The sequence below is a fragment of the Bos indicus x Bos taurus genome, chromosome 19 (genome assembly GCF_003369695.1).
Source record: "Bos indicus x Bos taurus breed Angus x Brahman F1 hybrid chromosome 19, Bos_hybrid_MaternalHap_v2.0, whole genome shotgun sequence".
NCBI lineage: Eukaryota > Metazoa > Chordata > Mammalia > Artiodactyla > Bovidae > Bos > Bos indicus x Bos taurus.
In genome coordinates, this window is record NC_040094.1 from 6,334,023 (window position 1) to 6,354,588 (window position 20,566).

The 20,566-nt window shown below is 40.0% G+C and overlaps 1 protein-coding gene across 6 annotated transcripts in view; it reads left to right on the forward strand.

Moving 5' to 3' along the window:
• Positions 1-20,566, forward strand: part of STXBP4 (syntaxin binding protein 4) — a 249,819-nt gene that overhangs the window by 218,374 nt on the left and 10,879 nt on the right. For 5 of the 6 annotated variants that reach the window (XM_027516894.1, XM_027516897.1, XM_027516898.1 and 2 more), the window contains one exon: positions 9,482-15,413. The exons of the other annotated variant lie outside the window; for it this stretch is intronic. In XM_027516894.1, coding sequence (XP_027372695.1) covers positions 9,482-9,599 — 118 coding nt within the window. In that variant the 3' untranslated portion in view covers positions 9,600-15,413. Of the gene's footprint in view, positions 1-9,481; positions 15,414-20,566 lie in introns of those variants that run through there. 6 annotated transcript variants of the gene reach the window in all.

Below are 20,566 nucleotides of genomic sequence, written 5' to 3' on the forward strand. Positions count from 1 at the left end.
TAAATTAAATGAAAGCTTTACAACTTGTATTATAATTCTTACCATTTTATTATAATAATATTAAAAATTAAAATAACTTGTATATTTCATCTACTTCTACTCATAAGTTGTAATTTAATATAGAAACTTTGGCAAAGGTGTTGCAGACTTACTTCTAATTAAATTTAGTTTCCATTAATCTATAGTCTGACAAAGTCTTTTAATTACTGACATATGTAGAGTAGCCTGAAAATACATATTTATTGCCTGGTTTTTGTATTTTAGAAAGACAAGCTCTTTGGTTTATAAAAATTTGTACATATATTTACTGGGAAAGTAATAGTCACGGCCTCATCTTGAAACACTCTCTTGTAGTCCTTTAGCGTATCACTAGCTCACGTAAGGATGTAGAGGGAACTGAGAAATGCAGTCTCTGCCTGGGAGCTGCCTCCTGATGACAACTCTACAGTGTGGGCCGGAGAACATAAACTTAGGCGGACACTGCCGAAGGGTACGTTAGAATGTACAAACACGCCAACTGTAACAGTCTATAAAATTGCTTATTAGTATCTAGTAGTTCAGTGTTTAGGTACCAGTGTCAGTTGGACATGTTCTTAGAGGTCTTCTGAAATTTCTTATCCTATCACCATCAAAAACTGTGTCAGTTTTTGAAAGTTACCCAAAGCTGTCATCTGAGACCATAAAACAGCTTCTCTTTTGGAAAAATTTATTGTATCCCCTTTAGACTTGGGATGTTTTTGACTGTACAATAATTGACAGCAATCTAAGCCTGTGTGTATTACTTGAAAAAATATAATTCATACTTTTCATACTTTTTCAGGGCTTTTCAGTATTCATTTTTTATAAGTCTAGTGGCATAGTAATTTTTTCCAATATTATGCATAAGTAATATATTACTGTAGCTTTAGATTCTTGTACATAATGTAATACATAGGCCTAAAGATCTTTTAATTAATTGGATTTTTAAATTTTAAAATATATCTTATGTATTTTTTATAGAGAATGCCATAAATATAGAATAGAAATAAAACTAGTCTTCAGAACCATAGAGATTTGGGATCCTGCTAATATTTGATCAGAGCCTCACCAGATTTCCAAATGCCTACTTGCAAAATTCTCAAAGTATTCTGTCATATTTACAGAGTTCATTAATGAGAAATATTCATTTTGATTTTAGGGGTATATTTCCAAAATTATGTAAGAGAGAACTCTTTATACTGTGTATCAGTGGGAACAAACTGCTTGCAGTCTTCTCTTAAACATGTTTTGGAATGGATACTTTCTGTTACTAATATGTAGTCATTCTCATTAACAGTGACGATTACATGCTGTGTCACCAAGGTTTGGTGACGTTTTTATGTCTTTATTGACATGATTCACTTTTTGTTCTTGCCTTTTGATTTGTTTTCAATTGGGAATATTTTTTATTAACTTTTTAAATTTTTCATTACTACTTACAGTTTATGGCCAGCTCTTAAAATTTTTCAGTGATTCCAAGATACTGGTGCCAGAAACATTTTGGATTAACATATTTATTTGTCTTTATTTTCTGATTCATACAAATATTATATACATATTATTACTCTGCCCTTCATAAAAAAATCATAATTACTTTGACTTCTTATTCTTCAGGTTTATCTTAAATAGATAAAATAATGCATGCGATCTTGTTAAACTCACAGTGACATATAAATAGTATTTATATGTCTTTCATTTACAATGAAAGATTAACAAAAGAACCTCTTTCATCATCACAGACTATTACAAAATGAATTTCTACAAAACTAGCGCACTTTTTTATCTTTTTTTTATCTTTAAACCACTTTTGTCTTAATAAGCTGTCCTAAATTTTTATTTTGAAAGAAAGCATTTTGCATGCTAGGAGGTAAGAAACATAAGCAGGGTAATTATAATGGGATTTAAATAATTCACTTATATTTCTTTGCCAGTAAAATAAAGCATGTTCTCTTGAGGGTTTTTTAATAAGCTCTAAAATATGTCTTTCAAATTACTAATATTACAAAAGGAAACATACAACACTGTCATCTTCCTGGCTCAAATGTTACTGTTTTCAACAGTAGATTTGGCAGTCATTCAGAGGCAAGTAGTATTAGGCTTTTTCAATTTTCAGATATATCTGAACTGCTGTTGATTGCTCCCCAAATCAGGTCAGATGCACTCTCTGCAGGAAGAGTTGCCAGAGGTACTGTATGTTCAAATGGAAGATTTTCGTGTTTCATAGTCAGCCTCATTTATTTTCCAGACCTCTAAATTTTTCATAGAAAGTAGCAGCATCTCACTTTGTGAACTATGGAGTCTTTATTAATTAAACAGAGTCAACAGGGCTGATTTATTCCCTCTCTTCTCAGTTGAATTACCAAGCACACAAATCAGAGAGGAAATATTTCTAATATAGAATGTTTGCCTAGCCTGTAAATCTGGGATTATCTCATCATACTGATTATGGCAAAGCTCTTTAGTCACCATGCTCACTAGGACATAAAAGTGAATGGTACACACACAAATGGCCCCATTCCAGCATCACAGGAAGAATTCCAAGTTTTTCTTACAGTAGTCAGAAAGCCCTAATTATTAAAAATTTTTTAAAAGGCAGAAAAAACAAACAACAACAACAACCATGATCTTTATTGAATACTTACTTTTTGCCAGGCACTTTTTGCATTTTAGAAGCATTGGTTCTGGATGGTTTTACAAAAAAACCAGGTGTGAAATGTGTACTTGAAGCATAGAAACTAACCCTCTGTGGCTTCAGTTTTATTTTTTCTATTCTATTCGCATGTTTGGTGCTAAGGATGTGTTTTCCAGTTGTGAACAGAGAAGTATATTGTGAACATAAGATAATCAATGTTTTTGGCATTATTTTGTATTTGCAGAAAGATCAGATATTGATTTGTTGATATAAAGTGCCTAATGAAGCTTACTATCAAGGATGACTTTCTGGGGTGGACCTTTCTAATATTGATTATTCAGAGTCTATAACTACATCTTCTTGAACATTTTACTTTTGCTTATTTTATGTTATCAATTCAGTGGAATGTCCGTATATGGGCAGCAGTAATATTTCAAGCATGAGAATTTGTTTTTTAATATAAATTTATTTACTTTAATTGGAGGCTAATTACTTTACAATATTGTATTGGTTTTGCCATACATCAACATGAATCCTGCCATGGGTGTGCATGTGTTCCCCATCCTGAACCCCCCTCCCACCTCCCTCCCCGTACCATCCCTCTGGGTCATCCCAGTGCACCAGCCCCGAGCATCCTGTATCATGCATCGAGCCTGGACTGGTGATTGCTTTCACATATGATATTATACATGTTTCAATGCCATTCTCCCAAATCATCCCACCCTCTCCCTCTCCCACAGAGTCCAAAAGACTGTTCTATACCTCTGTGTCTCTTTTGCTGTCTCGCATACAGGGTTATCGTTACCATCTTTCTAAATTCCATGTATATGTGTTATTATACTGTATTTTTAAGTCATCTAAGAAAGCATGCGCCTGCAGTCACCCCTCGGGTAACTGTGCCTGGTTCTCTTCCTTCCCACCCTCCCCAGTTAGGAGGCATTGTAGGAGAGGAAGGATTCACAATAATTTATAAAGTCTCATCTTTGAGCTAACCTATTACAAATGTGCTGATAAAGAGTAAAGTGAATACACTAAGATATTAAAATTAGCAAAACTATCCCATCAAACGTAACTATCAGTTTTAAATGGGTACTTTGCACAGGATGGTATGTCCTCATTTGCCCTTGCAGTAGTATTCTAGCCCTCTGTGTTAACACTCACTGGTAATTCCTTAAAATCACTTTCAATTTAGGCAGCTTTCCAGCTTTAAAAAACCCTTGAAATGAAGTTAACCTGTGCAAAATCACATGCTTTGTAGGTTTAGCCTCCATAATAAGAAACTGTGCTAAACCATTTTAAAGAGTTCATAGTAATATGGATTATGGTCAAGAGAATAATATTTCTTTGTGTCACTTAGCCACACTCTGAGGTTTTAGAACTATGAAAATATCTGGCCTTGCCACCTCCACCTTATTCTTAAACAATTTAAGTACTTTTAGTCTGTCATGAAACTATAAGTGATCTTCTTCCTTAGAAAGCTGCATTTTCAATATCTAAACAGAGGAATTGAACAATTTGTTTTGGGGGATATAGATGGAAGTTAGAGTACAGGATTGAAAACAAATCCAGTAATGACACTGAGCCTGACCATTGGTATTAAGTCCATCATCAACAGCCAATATAGTAAGTGCCTGTTTGCAGTCAAGCCCAAATTGTGCTCAATGGTGCACTCGTCCCGTGTGTGCTAACAGGCCATGGTGCTTTAAGTATTATTACAACTCTTCAGTCGCTCAGTTGTGCCCAACTCTTTGTGACCCCATGGACTACAGCATGCCAGGCTTTCCTGGCCATCACCGACTCCCAGAACTTACTGAAACTCATGTCCAACGACTTGGTGATGCCATCCAACCATCTCATCCTCTGTCATCCCCTTCTCCTGCCTTCAATCTTGCCCAGCATAAGGGTCATTTCCAGTCAGTTCTTCACATTAGGTGGCCAAAGTATCGGAGTTTCAGCTTCAGCATCAGTCTTTCCACTGAATAGTCAGAATTTATTTCCTTTTGGATTGACTGGTTTGATCTCCTTTCAGTCCAAGGGACTCTCAAGTCTTCTCTAGCACCACAGTTTGAAAGCATTAATTCTTCAGCGCTCAGCATTCTTTCAGGTCCAACTCTCACATCCATACATGACTACTGGAAAAACCATAGATTTGACTAGACAGACAATTGTCAGCAAAGTAATGTCTCTGCTTTTTAATATGCTGTCTAGGTTGGTCATAGCTTTTCTTCCAAGGAGCAAACATCTTTTAATTTCATGGCTACAGTCACCATCTGCAGTGATCTTGGAGCCCAAGAAAATAAGTCTGTCACTTTTCCATTGTTTCCCCATCTATTTGCCACAAACTGATAGGACTGGATGCCATGATCTTAGTTTTCTGAATGTTGAGCTTTAAGCCAACTTTCTCACTCTCCTCTTTCACTTTCATCAAGAGGCCCTTTAGTGCCTCTTCACTTTCTGCCATAAGAGTAGTGTCATTTGCATATCTGAGGTTATTAATATTTCTCTCTGCAACCTTGATTCCAGCTTGTGCTTTATTCTGTCTAGCATTTTGCATAATGTACTCTGCATATAAGTTAAATAAGCAGGGTGACAATATACAGCCTTGACATACTCCTTTTCCTATTTGGAACCAGTCTATTGTTCCATGTCCAGTTGTAACTGTTGAATCTTGACCTGCATACAGATTTCTCAGGAGGCAGGTAAGGTGTTCTGGTAGTCCATCTCTTGAATTTTCCACAGTTTGTTGTGATTTACACAAAGGCTTTAGCGTAGTCAGTGAAGCAGATCAGATCAGATCAGTCGCTCAGTCATGTCCGACTCTTTGCGACCCCATGAATCACAACACGCCAGGCCTCCCTGTCCATCACCAACTCCCAGAGTTCACTCAGACTCATGTCCATTGAGTCAGTGATGCCATCCAGCCATCTCATCCTCTGTCGTCCCCTTCTCCTCCTGCCCCCAATCCCTCCCAGCATCAGAGTCTTTTCCAATGAGTCAACTCTTCGCATGAGGTGGCCAAAGTACTGGAGTTTCAGTTTTAGCATCATTCCTTCCAAAGAAATCCCAGGACTGATCTCCTTCAGAATGGACTGGTTGGATCTCCTTGCAGTCCAAGAGACTCTCAAAAGTCTTCTCCAACACCACAGTTCAAAAGCCATCAATTCTTCGGCGCTCAGCCTTCTTCACAGTCCAACTCTCACATCCATACATGACCACAGGAAAAACCATAGCCTTGACTAGACGGACCTTTGTTGGCAAAGTAATGTCTCTGCTTTTGAATATGCTATCTAGGTTGGTCATAACTTTCCTTCCAAGGAGTAAGCGTCTTTTAATTTCATGGCTGCAGTCACCATCTGTAGTAATTTTGGAGCCCAGAAAAATAAAGTCTGACACTGTTTCCACTGTTTCCCCATCTATTTCCCATGAAGCGGTGGGACCGGATGCCATGATCTTCGTTTTCTGAATGTTCAGCTTTAAGCCAACTTTTTCACTCTCCACTTTCACTTTCATCAAGAGGCTTTTGAGTTCCTCTTCACTTTCTGCCATAAGGGTGGTGTCATCTGCATATCTGAGGTTATTGATATTTCTCCCGGCAATCTTGATTCCAGCTTGTGTTTCTTCCAGTCCAGTGTTTCTCATGATGTACTCTGCATATTAGTTAAATAAGCAGGGTGACAATATACAGCCTTGTTGAACTCCTTTTCCTATTTGGAACCAGTCTGTTGTTCCATGTCCAGTTCTAACTGTTGCTTCCTGACCTGCGTACAAATTTCTCAAGAGGCAGATCAGGTGGCCTGGTATTCCCATCTCTTGAAGAATTTTCCACAGTTGATTGTGATCCACACAGTCAAAGGCTTTGGCATAGACAATAAAGCAGAAATAGATGTTTTTCTGGAACTCTCTTGCTTTTTCTGTGATCCAGCAGATGTTGGCAATTTAATCTCTGGTTCCTCTGCCTTTTCTAAAACCAGCTTGAACATCAGGAAGTTCACGGTTTACATATTGCTGAAGCCTGGCTTGGAGAATTTTGAGCATTACTTGACTAGCGTGTGAGATGAGTGCAATTGTGCGGTAGTTTGAGCATTCTTTGGCATTGCCTTTCTTTGGGATTGGAATGAAAATGGACCTTTTCCAGTCCTGTGGCCACTGCTGAGTTTTCCAAATTTGCTGGCATATTGAGTGCAGCACTTTCACAGCATCATCTTTCAGGATTTGGAATAGCTCAACTGGAATTCCATCACCTCCACTAGCTTTTTTCGTAGTGATGCTTTCTAAGGCCAGATGTTTATCTGAACTCTTTTGCTTTTTCTGTGATCCAGCAGATTTTGGCAATGTGATCTCTGGTTCCTCTGCCTTTTCTAAATCCAACTTGAATATCTAGAACTTCTCGGTTCTGTACTATTGAAGCCTGGCTTGGAGAATGTTGAGCATTACTTTGCTAGCCTGTGAGATGAGTACAATTATGCAGTAGTTTGAGCATTCTTTGGCATTGCCTTTATTTGGGATTGGAATGAAAACTGACCTTTTTCAGTCCTGTGGCCACTGCTGAGTTTTCCAAATCTGCTGGCATATTGAGCACAGCACTTTCACAGCATCATCTTTCAGGATTTGAAATAGCTCAGCTGGAATTCCATCACCTCCACTAGCTTTGTTCATAGTGATGCTTCCTAAGGCCCACTTGACTTCTCACTCCAGGATGTCTGGCTCTAGATGAGTGATCACACCATCGTGGTTATCTGGGTCGTGAAGATCTTTTTTGTGTAATTCTTCTGTGTATTCTTGCTACCTCTTCTTAATATCTTCTGCTTCTGTTAGGTCCATACCATTTCTGTCCTTTACTGAACCCATCTTTGCATGAAATGTTCCCCTGGTATCTGTAATTTTCTTGAAGAAATCTCTAGTCTTTCTCATTTTATTGTTTTCCTCTATTTCCTTGCACTGATCACTGAGGAAGGCTTTCTTATTTCTCCTTGCTATTCTTTGGAGCTCTGCATTCAGATGGATATATCTTCCCTTTTCTCCTTTGCCTTTCGTTTCTCTTCTTTTCTCAGCTATTTGTAAGGCCTCCTCAGACAACCATTTTGCCTTTTTGCGTTTCTTCTTCTTGGGATAGTTTTGATCACCGCCGCCTGTACAGTGTTATGAACCTCTGTCCATAGTTCTTTAGGCACTCTTGTCTATCAGGTTTAAGTCCCTTGAATCTATTTGTCACTCCCACTGTATAATCATAAGGGATTTGATTTAGCTCATACCGGAATGGTCTAGTCATTTTCCCTACTTTCTTCAATTTAAATCTGAATTTTGCAGTAATGAGTTCATGATCTGAGCTACAGTCAGCTCCAGGTCTTGTTTTTGCTGACTGTATAGAGCTTCTTATTTTTGCTGACTGTATGTAGTCTTCTCTGTAGACTATATAGAGCTTATTGAATGTATAGAGCTTTTGCCTTGCACTGGTCATAGCCAACATCCTCTTCCAACAACATGAGATGACTCTATACATAGACATCACCAGATGGCCAATACTGAAACCAGATTGATTATATTCTTTGCAGCTGAAGATGGAGAAGGTCTATACATAAAATGTGTATTTTAAAAGCCTTATTAGACACTTTGGAAATGTTATTCTGTAATATTTTAGGAAGTAGGAGATTCTTTCAGATCCACAATCTTATCTGATCTTCATAAGGGCCAGCCCTCGGGTGCACTTGGTCTAAGACCTGATGCTGCTCTGAGGTTGAGTTTGGGTAGGATGGGACACGGAAGTGGGTCTAGGATGGGTAGTGCTGCAGGGTACTCCAGGGCTAGAATGAGCATCGAAGGAGAAGAAACAAGCCAGCCTGTTCCGAAAGCTCTCTCTGCAGGACCAAGGAGCTGGTCAGATAGAGGTAGATTCAGGCAAGACATCCAGCTGAAGGCTGGGATTAGATACTAGTTCTAAGAAACACCCTCCCTCAGTAGGGGCCCATGCAGTGATGTTTGACCACCCCCTGAAAATGCACCGTGTCTTTGTACACCCTTCCTTACCTCTGCTTGTGTTCTTCCCTGAAATGCCTAGTTATTTGTTATGAAAATATGTTAGGTACCATAGATTCAAAGTTAGCAAACCCAGTTCCTGCCCTCACATGCAGTGAGAAGGACTAAGAATAAATAGTCACTTGTAATATAGTGTGAGCAATAAGGCCATTGGCACAGATGGGAGGAATCTTGAGGGGTATTTGATTCTTTAGAATTAGAGTTAGCTGGATAAACAAGGTGGGAAGGAGGAGTATTGTAGCAGAGAAGAAAGCGTGGAGGCAGGTAAAAAGCAAGGTGTTTCATACTGTGGAGCGTGTATTTAATCCAGAAAGCATTAGTTGGCACTGAATTTTTAGCAGGTGAGCAACAGTGTATGATTTGTCATTTAGAAAGATCTCTTGGCTAGAGTGGGGAATGAATTAAAAAACTAGAACAGAGGCAGAGAAACAAGCTGTTTCAGTGACCCTAGTCTATAGCTGGAAAAGAAGAAGGAAAAGACTCCAGAAATGTTACAGCGTGACAGTCACAGGACTTGCTGATGGGTGAGGAAGAGTGAGCAGTTGAAGGTGATCCATTCTCCTGCCTTGTTTTGTTATTGTTGTTTTTGTTTTACCAAAAATAAAGAAATGGGGTTTTTTGAACCTAGAAAACATATCTAAAGACTTTTAAAACTGGATCCTGAGTCCAGTGCCAACTGCTTCGTAATGCAGGGGACTGCAGCAGGGCGGAAGCAGTGTCAGCGGGATCACTGCTTGCACAGGTAGAAGGGCAGTCTCTCCAGTCGTGACTGTGCCTCCTCTTGTTCTTCCTCCCAAGCCACGTAACACAGACTACGTCCTGGGTGCACCCCGTGATGAGCGCGCTGAACCTGTCCTGCTCAGAGGAGGATGAAGAGGATGGTTCCCGAGAACCTCCCGACCAGAGGAACTCATGATTTCCTGTGGGAAGCTGCACTCCGTGGTCTTCCAGCAGCTCCATCTACGGAGATAACTCTGAGACACAACATCTAAACGAGGAGTAAAACACACACTAGTTAGTGAGGTTGTGAAATGGAGACTCTGGATTTAAGCTGTTTTTGTAAAACTTTTGGATATAACTGTATACATTTGCAAAATTGATTGCCACTATAGTAGTTCTTTAAGAATAATCTAGTCCTATTTTTTAATCATATGTAATTAGATTTCATAATATGTATAATTTTTCATATGTAATTAGATCTTTGTAATTTTACATTTAGTTCTTTATGGAATATCAGACAGTGGTTTTTATAATTAAGACTTTGAAAAATTATGTGAACATAGTGAAACACTTCATTTATTTGATAATTCACTAATCTTTTATATGCGTATCATAGGAAGGTGATTTAAGCAAGCTTTGGGGAGTTCTTATGGATCACATTTAGACAACTATCTCACAAGCCACTGGATACAGCTTATATCTTGAGGATGCTTTCTAATTTACAAAATGCTTTTCAGACCCTGTCTTATGTAAAGCATACAATGTGCCTGTGAGGCAGCTCCAGTGGGTATTTTATAATTAGGAAAATAGCGTTCAGAGAATCGAAGCCCCTCTCCTGGAGCCGAGGCTCACACCATTGTCTTCCAGTTCCACACCCAGGCCCCTTCGCCCGACACACAGGGCCGTGGGGCTCTGTTGATACAGCTGAGCTTCACCGCTGTGCACCCCGGGAGCCACAGAGACTCAGGGGACACGTCTGCATTTAAACATGGCTCCCAACCGGTCCACGCTTCTTTATAAGCCCTTCCCCCACACACTCAACTGGCAGAGGCAGGGCTTTGTGATGCTGTTACAAACAGCTTCTTTTCAACAGCTCACATTTTTCTAAAGTAAAGTGACTGGCTCCCATCAGGGATTTGCCCAGCTTGGGTTATGCTTGCTGGAAAGGGGGTTTGAGAGGGGCCAATGAACAGAGAATAGAAGGGCATCCAGAATCTGTGTTGAAAGAGACATCCATCGGCCTCCAGACTGATTATGCTTTTGATCTCATTTTCATTTTATTGTAAGGAGAGTTTCTGGAAGGAATGAGCCATTGACTTGCAGTGCTAAAGATTTTCTCTCCATTTAATGATTTAAAGCTGGAGCTGGGAAATGAGGATGGGGGAAGGAATGGAGTTGGGAGGAAGTCATTTTAAATGCTCTGGGCATTGAGTACCAACTGAATAATAAAAAGGGACTTATCCTTACTCAACGTTGTTAATATTGTTAGGTAATATACTTAGGAGGAAAGTCAGCAAGAATTATTAAACATCTTTTGGTGAAAAAGACTCATTTTGCAAATGAGTTCTTATGTAGAATCTCAATACTTGTAATGGATTTTTTTTTTAAATATTACTGTCTTACTTAAAAGATAGAGGCTTGGAGCTCAATTAAAACAGCAAACCTAAAACTCCTTAGGATATATACTGGCAGAATTATCGATTATAACCATTTTGTAAATGAGTAAACTGAGATCTTAAGAGTTCACACAGTAAGTCAAACTTAGAACTAGATCCTGAGTCTCCGAGTCTGCTACCCTTCATATGGTATGTTATATAGACCTATGCTCTAAATACATGTGTACATTATACTCACACATCCCTGAATATATGTAGGGTTTATAATTCTGTCTTGAATGATAACATAAGTCAAATCCAGGGTGATAGGTAGTCATTAGCCCTGAGAAAAGTTTCAGAAGGGCTGCAGAAGACCTGAGTTTCCCCTGACAGCTCTTTGAATATTGGGAAGCTGCAGGGAGACACGTTTTGAGAGAAGGCCCCGAGGGAGCTCTTTCCTTACGTCCCCTAGAGATGAGTGAGGTTCTCAAACACCCCAAGTTACTTTTATACGTTAGTATCTATAATCGTGAAAGTACACAGTATTTGTTGTTGCCAAATTAATGGTACAAAATGTCCCTCCCCTTCCTGGGAGTGTTTTTCTAATTAGTTTCTAGTGAGGAAAACACAGGAGACGCTCGAATCACTTGGCATCAAGCTTCTCAGGGCACATTTCACTGGCGGAGGCCTCATACATTGACTTTGCTGTTTGGTGGCACTTTCCTCACTGACTCCTAATTGAACACCTAATGGAAAAGGCCTATGAAAATTGTAATATCAGGGACTTCCCTGGCAGTCCAGTGGTTAAGACTCTGAGCTCCCACTGCAGAGGGCACAGGTTTGATCCCTGGTCAGGGAACTAAGATCCCACATGGCACACAGGACACAGCCAAAAAATAAATAATATCTAAAAATAAAATTGAATATTACTTATTGAGCTTATTGTGCCATATGTTTGTGATGGCAATTTGCATGTATTATTTCATTATCTTCTTAAAACAGCCCCATGAGGTAGAAATTATCTATGATCATCCCCATTTTGTAAAGAAGTTTACAGTTAGAGAGAATTGCTAGTCTTTGCATCAGGGTCCACACAGCACCCAAGAGTGGAAGCTGGGTCAGAAGGCAGGTTTCCCAGGGCTGTTCTGGTAAACCACTGCACCACTTAGAGCCATTGTATGTGACACTGGAGGGCAGAGCTGGGATCCATGGGTCAGTTTTACGAAGAAACAGATTCTAGCTCCGTTCGATAAGGAGCTTTCTGGTAGTTAGGATGCATCAGGACAGAATTCCCCAGGAGAAAATGGAAGCTATGTCCCAGGAAGAGTTCCATCAGTCTAACTCCTTATTATGAGACCATTGCCGAAGAGGCTCAAGGTTCTCTGCCTGGACCACCTGAGCACTGTCTGAGATCTCTTCCTCTGTATGCCTCTGTGACCTCTAAACCAACAGATAAATGCCCCAAGAGACGCTCAAAGAAACATATGGCAGGGACTCATTAAGAATCCTTATTCAACACAGGAAGAGCCCCGCAGTTAATTTGGAATGAGTCGACATTTATATAGTCCATCTTTCAAATTCTTCTCCTTTGACTGACTGACTCAGATTTTAGGATTAAAAAAGCTCAGTGTTCTTCTGTGCTTCCACCTCACTTTACTAAAGAGTGAGCTGGCTTATTGACCAAGCATCACCACCATGCCAAGCAGGGTGCTAGGCACTGGGGTGCAGTAGGGCAATGGCCAACCACTTCCTGGGGTCTACTTACTGCTGCTTAAAACGTGGAAAGCTTGTCGGGTAGTCAGAATTCAATAGCTTTTCTTTCATTTTGATTTTTAAAGTAATCTATTTCCATTTTTAAAAAATGAAGTAGTAGGGATTTGAATGAAGTTAAAAAAAAATCTCACTTTCTCCAGGGAGCCATCACTGATACTTCGATGGGTATTTTTACTGAAAGGAAGTTATACTGTTACGTATCTTTGAATTAATATATTGTAGTTATTTTCACAGTGATACACAGATTAATGTTATATTTCAAATGTCTCTATAAAATATCACTACCCAGATAACTCCTAATTTCTGTAGCCAACAATCTATTGATGAACTCTTAGGTTAATTTAAGTCATATTCTGATATTGTACTGATCTAGATAATATAATTGCTCTTAATTTTATCATTTCAAGACATTAGAGACATCAGAGTTTATTAAAAGGTCATATGTACTATAAAATACAATCTACTCTGTCCATGAACCACCCCCCCTCCTTTCCTCTGAGCCAGGTTAAAAATTTCCTTTATGCTCCATTTTAAAAAATTTTTTAATTTTATTGAAGTATAGTCGATTTTCCTTTATGATCCTTATTGTCCTTGTGTTTGACTTTATGCTAGTGTTTATCATGTTGTACAGGATTTATTTATTGTTCTCATTTGATAGTTTGTGAGTTCTTGGGAGGGGCTGTTTTTTATTCTCCCTGTCCTTAGAATTTATGCATGTGTTATGTCCTCCATGATTCTTTTTTTCTCCAGTTTTATTGAAATCTAATTGACATACAATACATATAAGTGTTTAAAAAAAGTCTTTTGTTACTAACAATGTCCCAGTGAACATTCTCACGTTCATTAAATCCTTTTCCTCATATATCTGTGCACTCTTGTGCCAGTATGTCTATAGCGAGAATACATCCTTAAAAGTAAATTGCAGACTTCCCTGGTGGTCCAGTGGTTAGGAATCTGCCAATGCAGGGGACGGGAGTTCAATCCCAGGTCCGAGAAGATTCCGCATGCCTCGGAGCCACTAAGCCTGCACACCGCCTTTATTGAGCCCATGCTCCCCAGCAAGAGAAACCACCGCAGTGAGAAGCCCCACACCGCAGCGAAGTGTGGCCCCCACTTGCTGCAACTAGAGAGACCGTGTGCAGCAACAGAGACCCAGCACAGCCAAAAATTAAAATGAATTAATTTTAAAAAGTAAATCACTACATCAAGGTCGTGATGTAGCAAATCAGCAATCACTTTAATTTTGATAAATATTCACAAATTTTCCTGTGTAAAAATAGGACTGCCAGCACTAATGTGTGAGAGCTTTTCTTCTATGTGTTATAGGACACTTTTTTTAGTCCAAAGATTGCCAATACCATTTCTGATTGTTTTTGTCCTTAGAAGAGTGATCTTCTTTCCATCATTGTTTAAGGACCAGAATTTCTCCATCATTGGGTTTTAGCTGCCCCTTGGCAGCAGAGGCTGACTCGCTTTATGTGGGGGGAGTCTAGCAGTGGCCAATTCACTGTGTGTCAAGCACATCATTACGGTCATCTTTTTACTTGCAAGTATTGGCCTTTCCTACTTTACATATAATGAGCTAACTTGGGTGAGAGGCCTTGGTAAAGTGCAAAGCACAATACAAACGCACTTTGAGCCCTGGTTTCCCTGTCTGTGAGGGGATAGTCATCCTCTGACAGTCCGGAAACCATTCAACTCAATAGCCACTTCCTGAGCACCTGCGAGACGCCAGACAAGACGCAAGGGCTTGAAGACCCCACACTGGATAGTTCTGATTCCCAAATCAAGAAGCTCATAGTCTGAAACCTTTTCCCTTTCCTTCCTTTTTTCTCAGAAACATTTTACTTTTCCTTAAAGGAGTAAGAACTTAGGGATCTGGTTAGTAAGAACCCCTGAAGAGAGGCCCTTTATCACTCTCTTAAATTTGAATGATTCCAAAATAATATTCCAAAATAATAACACCCCTTGACTAGAAATGAAAGGATCATACTGTATGAAGGGCCTCTCCAATAATAAATGCTAAGCAGCTGTAAAAATAAGGAGTCAAATGATACTTTTCATAAATTGTTTTCAAAATTAGAAAATATTATCCTTTTTCTGGGGTAAATGGACATTTTATTTTCTCTGCTAAGTAAAATACAACTCTTTCAAAAGTGAACACACTTGAATTTTACAATATACAGAACAAAAAGAACTAAACTAACACAAAAACAACTTACATAGCATGTAAATTTTGAGAGGATGAAAAGAACTTTGAACAGAATATACCCATGAAAATTAACTTTAGACATAAAATCCCAAGATGTTTTAACCACAGCTAACCACATATAATATCATTGGACCTACATGATGGTTATGTAAATATTAAATGCAATTCTGTATTTGCTTTCTTCATGTGACTTCTTACATTTAACTAATACTTCTTTTGTTAATTTTGTTTCAGTTTCACTCTCAGGGTACCGGGGTGGTCTGAGGGACAGTGCAGTCAGATTAATAGCTCTGAGCCCTCCTCATTCCTGCTCCCCCATCACCAAAATAGTCTCTGGCATTTTACCCTGTTCATTTCTTTTACATTAAGTATCAATTTGTAATGACGTATTTGTTGATTATCTTTCTTAATAAAGAGAATAAGAATGAGAGTGTGTTCCATGATGGCAGGCATTTATCCGCCTCATTCACCGTTGTAGGAGGGGTCCAGCGCCATGGAGGAGGAGCTAACACAGTGCCTGAGCACAGTAGGTGTTCAGTGCATCCTTGCAAATGGAATGTGTAATGAGCTGTCCGTAAGTAAGACTTATTTCCCACTTTAACTCTCATGCCATGGTATTCATTTATTCACGTTCACAGTTACTGGATGCTACAGATGCCAAACACTGCAAAGTCTCAGAATTCAACTCAAAACAGATGTAGTCTTAGCTCTTATGTGATTTATATTTTATGCAAACGACATTCAACTGAAGTTAACCAAGCTTTTTCCATTTATTTTCTTTATTCCCCTTAATTTATTCCATAGCTGAATTTCTAGGCCATTTTATGTCATTGCCTCGAGAAAGGTATGTGACATCAGAAAGCAGAGGAACGCTTGCTCTTTTGAGTTTCAAAAGTCTGACTCCTTAGGGAACTGGAAAGGATTCATGATTTAGAACAAAGATTTGAAAGCACATATGATGCAAAAGAGTAAGGCTTTCCTACTCCCACTCTAGGATATAATTCTCCTGGCTGTGGGAGAGGACAAATAACAAAACTGTTAGAGGGGCTCAGAGAAATGGGCTGGGCCCCAACTCCTGGACCACCTTCCTGGGAGCAGTAAAACCTGGTGATATGCGTTAGTGTTGAGCAGAGGAAACCCACTCCTCACTGTGCCCCAGATGGAAGTAATTGCAAGGTGTGTACAGGCAGATGGAGCCTTGGACAACATCAGTGAGCTTCCTCCAGCCCAGTGTGATTCATACTAAAAGATCAAATGGATTTCCATGAACCCCAAAGGATCACAAGAATAGGAAGACCCTCCCACGCCCCCACCAGACCTAAAAGAGGGTTTTTTTTTTCCATTTCATCCAGTTAATGAGGATTTTTTTCCTTTGAAGCCTCTCAGTGAAACCCAATTTGGACAATGACATCACACCATCCAAACCCAGAGTGCCCTAGCACTTAGTAAGTCTCCCAGAGTTTAGCAATGACTAAAGAGGGAACTACAAGGTGACTGAGATTAATATTGGTTGAAATCACTTATACCCTGCTCATAATGTTCCCTTCCTCCAGAGGAAAACCTCTAGATAACCACAATGGTATGATGACTCACATAGAGCCAGACTCTGGAGTGTGAAGAAGTCAACTGGGCCTTAGGAAGCATCACTACAAACAAAGCTAATGGAAGTGATGGAATTCCAGCTGACCTCTTTCACATCTTAAAAGATGATGCTGTTAAAGTGCTGGACTCAGTTCAGTTCAGTTCAATCACTCAGTCGTGTCCAACTCTGCAACCCCATGGACTGTAGCATGCCAGGCCTCCCTGTCCATCACAAACTCCCCGAGCTTACTCAAACTCATTTCCATTGAGTTGGTGATGCCATCCAACCATCTCATCCTCTGTCATCCCCTTCTCCTCCCGCCCTCAATCTTTCCCAGCATCAGGGTCTTTTCCACTGAGTCAGTTCACATCAGGTGGCCAAAGTATTGGAGCTTCAGCTTCAACATCAGCTGCACACAATATGCAGCAAATCTGGAAAACAGCCATGGCCATAAGACTGGAAAAGGTCAGTTTTCATTCCAATCCCAAAGAAAGGCAATGTCAAAGAATATTCAAACTACCACAAAGTGCACTCATCTCATATGCTAGCAAAGTAATGCTCAACATACTCCAAGCCAGGCTTCAGAAGTACCTGAACTTCCAGTTGTTCAAGCTGGATTTAGAAAAGACAGAGGAACCAGAATTGCCAAATTCTGCTGGATCATAGAAAAAGCAGAAAAACATCTACTTCTGCTTCAAAACCTATGCTAAAACCTTTGACTGTGTGGATCACAACAAACTGTGGGAAATTATTCAAGAGATGGGAATACCAGACCATCTCACCTGCCTCCTGAAAAATCTGTATGCAGGTCAAGAAGCAACAGTTAGAACTGGAAATGGAACATCAGACTGGTTCCAAATTGGAAAAGGAGTACGTCAAGGCTGTATATTGTCACCCTGCTTATTTAACTTATATGCAGAGTACATCACGCAAAATGCCAGGCTGGATGAAGCACAAGCTGGAATCAAGATTGCCGGGAGAAATATCAATAACCTCAGATATCCGGATGACACCACCCTTATGGCAGAAAGTGAAGAGGAACTAAAGAGCCTCTAGATGAGAGTGAAAGAGGAGAGAAAAAAAAAAAAAAAAAATGCTGGCTTAAAACTCAGCATTCAAAAAATGAAGATCATGGCATCCAGTCCCATCACTTCATGGCAAATAGTTGGAAAAACAATGGAAACAGTGCCAGACTTTATTTTTTTGCACTCCAAGATCACTGCAGATGGTGACTGCAGCCATGAAATTAAAAGATGCTTGTTTCTCAGAAGAAAAGCTATGATCAACCTAGACAGCATAGTAAAAAGCAGAGACATTACTTTACCGACAAAGGTCCATCTAGTCAAAGCTATGGTTTTTCCTGTGGTCATGTATGGATGTGAGAGTTGGAGTATAAAGAAAGCTGAGCACCAAAGAATTGATGCTCTTGAACTGTGGTGTTGGAGAAGACTCTTGAGAGTCCCTTGGACTGCAAGGAGATCCAACCAGTCCATCCTAAAGGAAATAAGTCCTGAATATTCATTGGAAGGACTGATGCTGAAGCTGAAACTCCAATACTTTTGCCACCTGATGTGAAGATCTGGACTCATTGGAAAACACCCTGATGCTGGGAAAGATTGAAGGCAGGAGAAGGGGACGACAGAGGATGAGATGGTTGGATGGCATTACCTACTCAACGAACGTGAGTTTGATCAAGTTCCGGAAACGGTGAAGGACAGGGAAGCCTGGTGAGCTGCAGTCCATAGTGTTGCAAAGAGTCAAACACGACTGAGCAACTGAACAACAAGTGAGTAACGCAGCTGAGCTGGCCTGTCTGCCTCCTCACTCTCAGGTAAGAGCTGACTTGCTTGGTGACTTTCAGGTAAAGAAAAAGACGTGTACTGTTTCTGAACGTTTGTTAATATGTTCTCCTTTCTCTGATCCATGCCAACACTGCCGATTAGTTTGGCTTTCCTTTTTATTACCTGGATAATGGCCATGGAGACAATATGTCTTTCTCCCTCTCTACCATACCTGTCCACATCAACCTCCCCACTGCATTTCGGTCGGAATTCTCTTTCTGAAACACACATTTGACTCTTGTTCCCTTGCTGGTCTTCAGTCCTCAGCACCTTCCATTATCTGCCCCTTCCTTTTTTTCTCCAGCCTCATTTCTCAGGCCCCACAGTCATTCAGACAGACTGTATAGGGAACTCCTGCCTTGGTCGCTCAGCAGATTCCTCCTTCTTTAGACGCCACTCGGCCCAGCTCTTCTCTGAAGATGCTGACGTGTTCTGTCCTCCTCCCTCCACCAGCAGGCACCGCCTCTGCATTTGTTCACACCTGTCCAGCCCCTCTTTCCACTCCACTCAAGGGCAGTGAAGGAAGAACTTCCACCGCCAGAGAAGTTGCTGACCTGCTTGTCCAGGTCCCACTGGGACACTACAGTCATTCACTAATTTATTTATGTCTAGTGAGGTGGGTTTCTGAGACTTCAAGGCTGAGATCTGACCCTACGCTCTCCTTTGTGTTTCCTCTGAATGTGGTAACAAGCTCTCATTAAAGCCAACTAGTCTGTCACTGCGGCTGTCCCACTCAGCATCCCAGATAGGAGAACACCTTAGGGAGAGCTGGGGGGATGGGAAGACAGAAAGGTGGCTCAGCCTGTTGTTTCTTACTTGTCCTTGTGGCAGGAGGGTGCTTTTACCTAGAACCCGGATGCTGAGAGGGTTAGCTGAGTGGAGACGTGCTCTAAAATCCTACATCACCCCCCGTCACTGCAAACCTCTTACTAAATCCTATCACACTGTGTTTGCAATTAATTTTGGCATGAAAGGGAGGCATGTGTCTCTCCTACAGACTCTGAGTCCCTTAAGAGTCCATATGTTATTCTTCATCCCTCTCATTGGACATGGCACAGTGATGTTCAGTGAGTGTTTACAGAATAGTGAAGTGAATTATTGCTTTCAAAAGCTCTTTTGCTGTTTCCTGTGTCTGGTAGGGAAAAACAAAGTGAATGAAAAAGAAAATGAGATGGGAGTTTAGCACATCGACACCAACTAGTTCTACTAACTTGGAATGATGTGATGGGTTTTGCTAAAGAAGGCAGCGATGCTACATAAGTTTGACCATAAAACTCACAGTGTAATTACAGAAGGATTGTTAAGTATATATGCAAACTTTGTTGATTTTTGCATACATACAAAAGTCCTGCACAGTCCTGCAAAAAACCTTGATTTTTTCCCAAGATTTTGAAAAAACGCAACAGGATGGTTTTGGTATGGAAGGGTAGGTAAAGCCCATAGCAAAGTAACTGTGCTTTTCAACGCAACAGTGTTAAACTTTTGTTGTTAAACTTCTGTTCTTACCGGTTAATTAATCATGTTGCTGAAGAATTGATTTGGCACAAAAGAGTTATGTATTGCCACGGTACTCTGAAGGTGCAGAAATTATCCCGTCTATAACTAAGCACATTGGAATTGCTTGTGTATGCTGTTTCACAATAAAGAAATTCATCATTCATCAGCAAACTATGGGGTGAGAAAACAGGAAGACAAAACAAATTGGGTGGATATAAAGTTACCTTGGCATATAGACAGTTCAAGTGAGACATTTCTTTGAAATGGAAAATGAAAAGATGTGTATGGGCAGATCCTATTAATATTTCTATATGCTGAGTAGTTTTATCATTCAGCAAAATGGCTGTCCAGGGAGGCCTTACAAATAACTGTGAAAAGAAGAGAAGCAAAAAGCAAAGGAGAAAAGGAAATATATAAGCATCTGAATGCAGAGTTCCAAAGAATAACAAGGAGAGATAAGAAAGCCTTCCTCAGTGATCAATATGAAGAAATAGAGAAAAACAACAGAATGAGAAAGACTAGAGATCTCTTCAAGAAAATTAGAGATACCAAGGGAACATTTCATGCAAAGATGGGCTCAAAAAAGGACAGAAATGGTATGGACCTAACAGAAGCAGAAGATATTAAGAAGAGGTGGCAAGAATACACAGAAGAACTGTACAA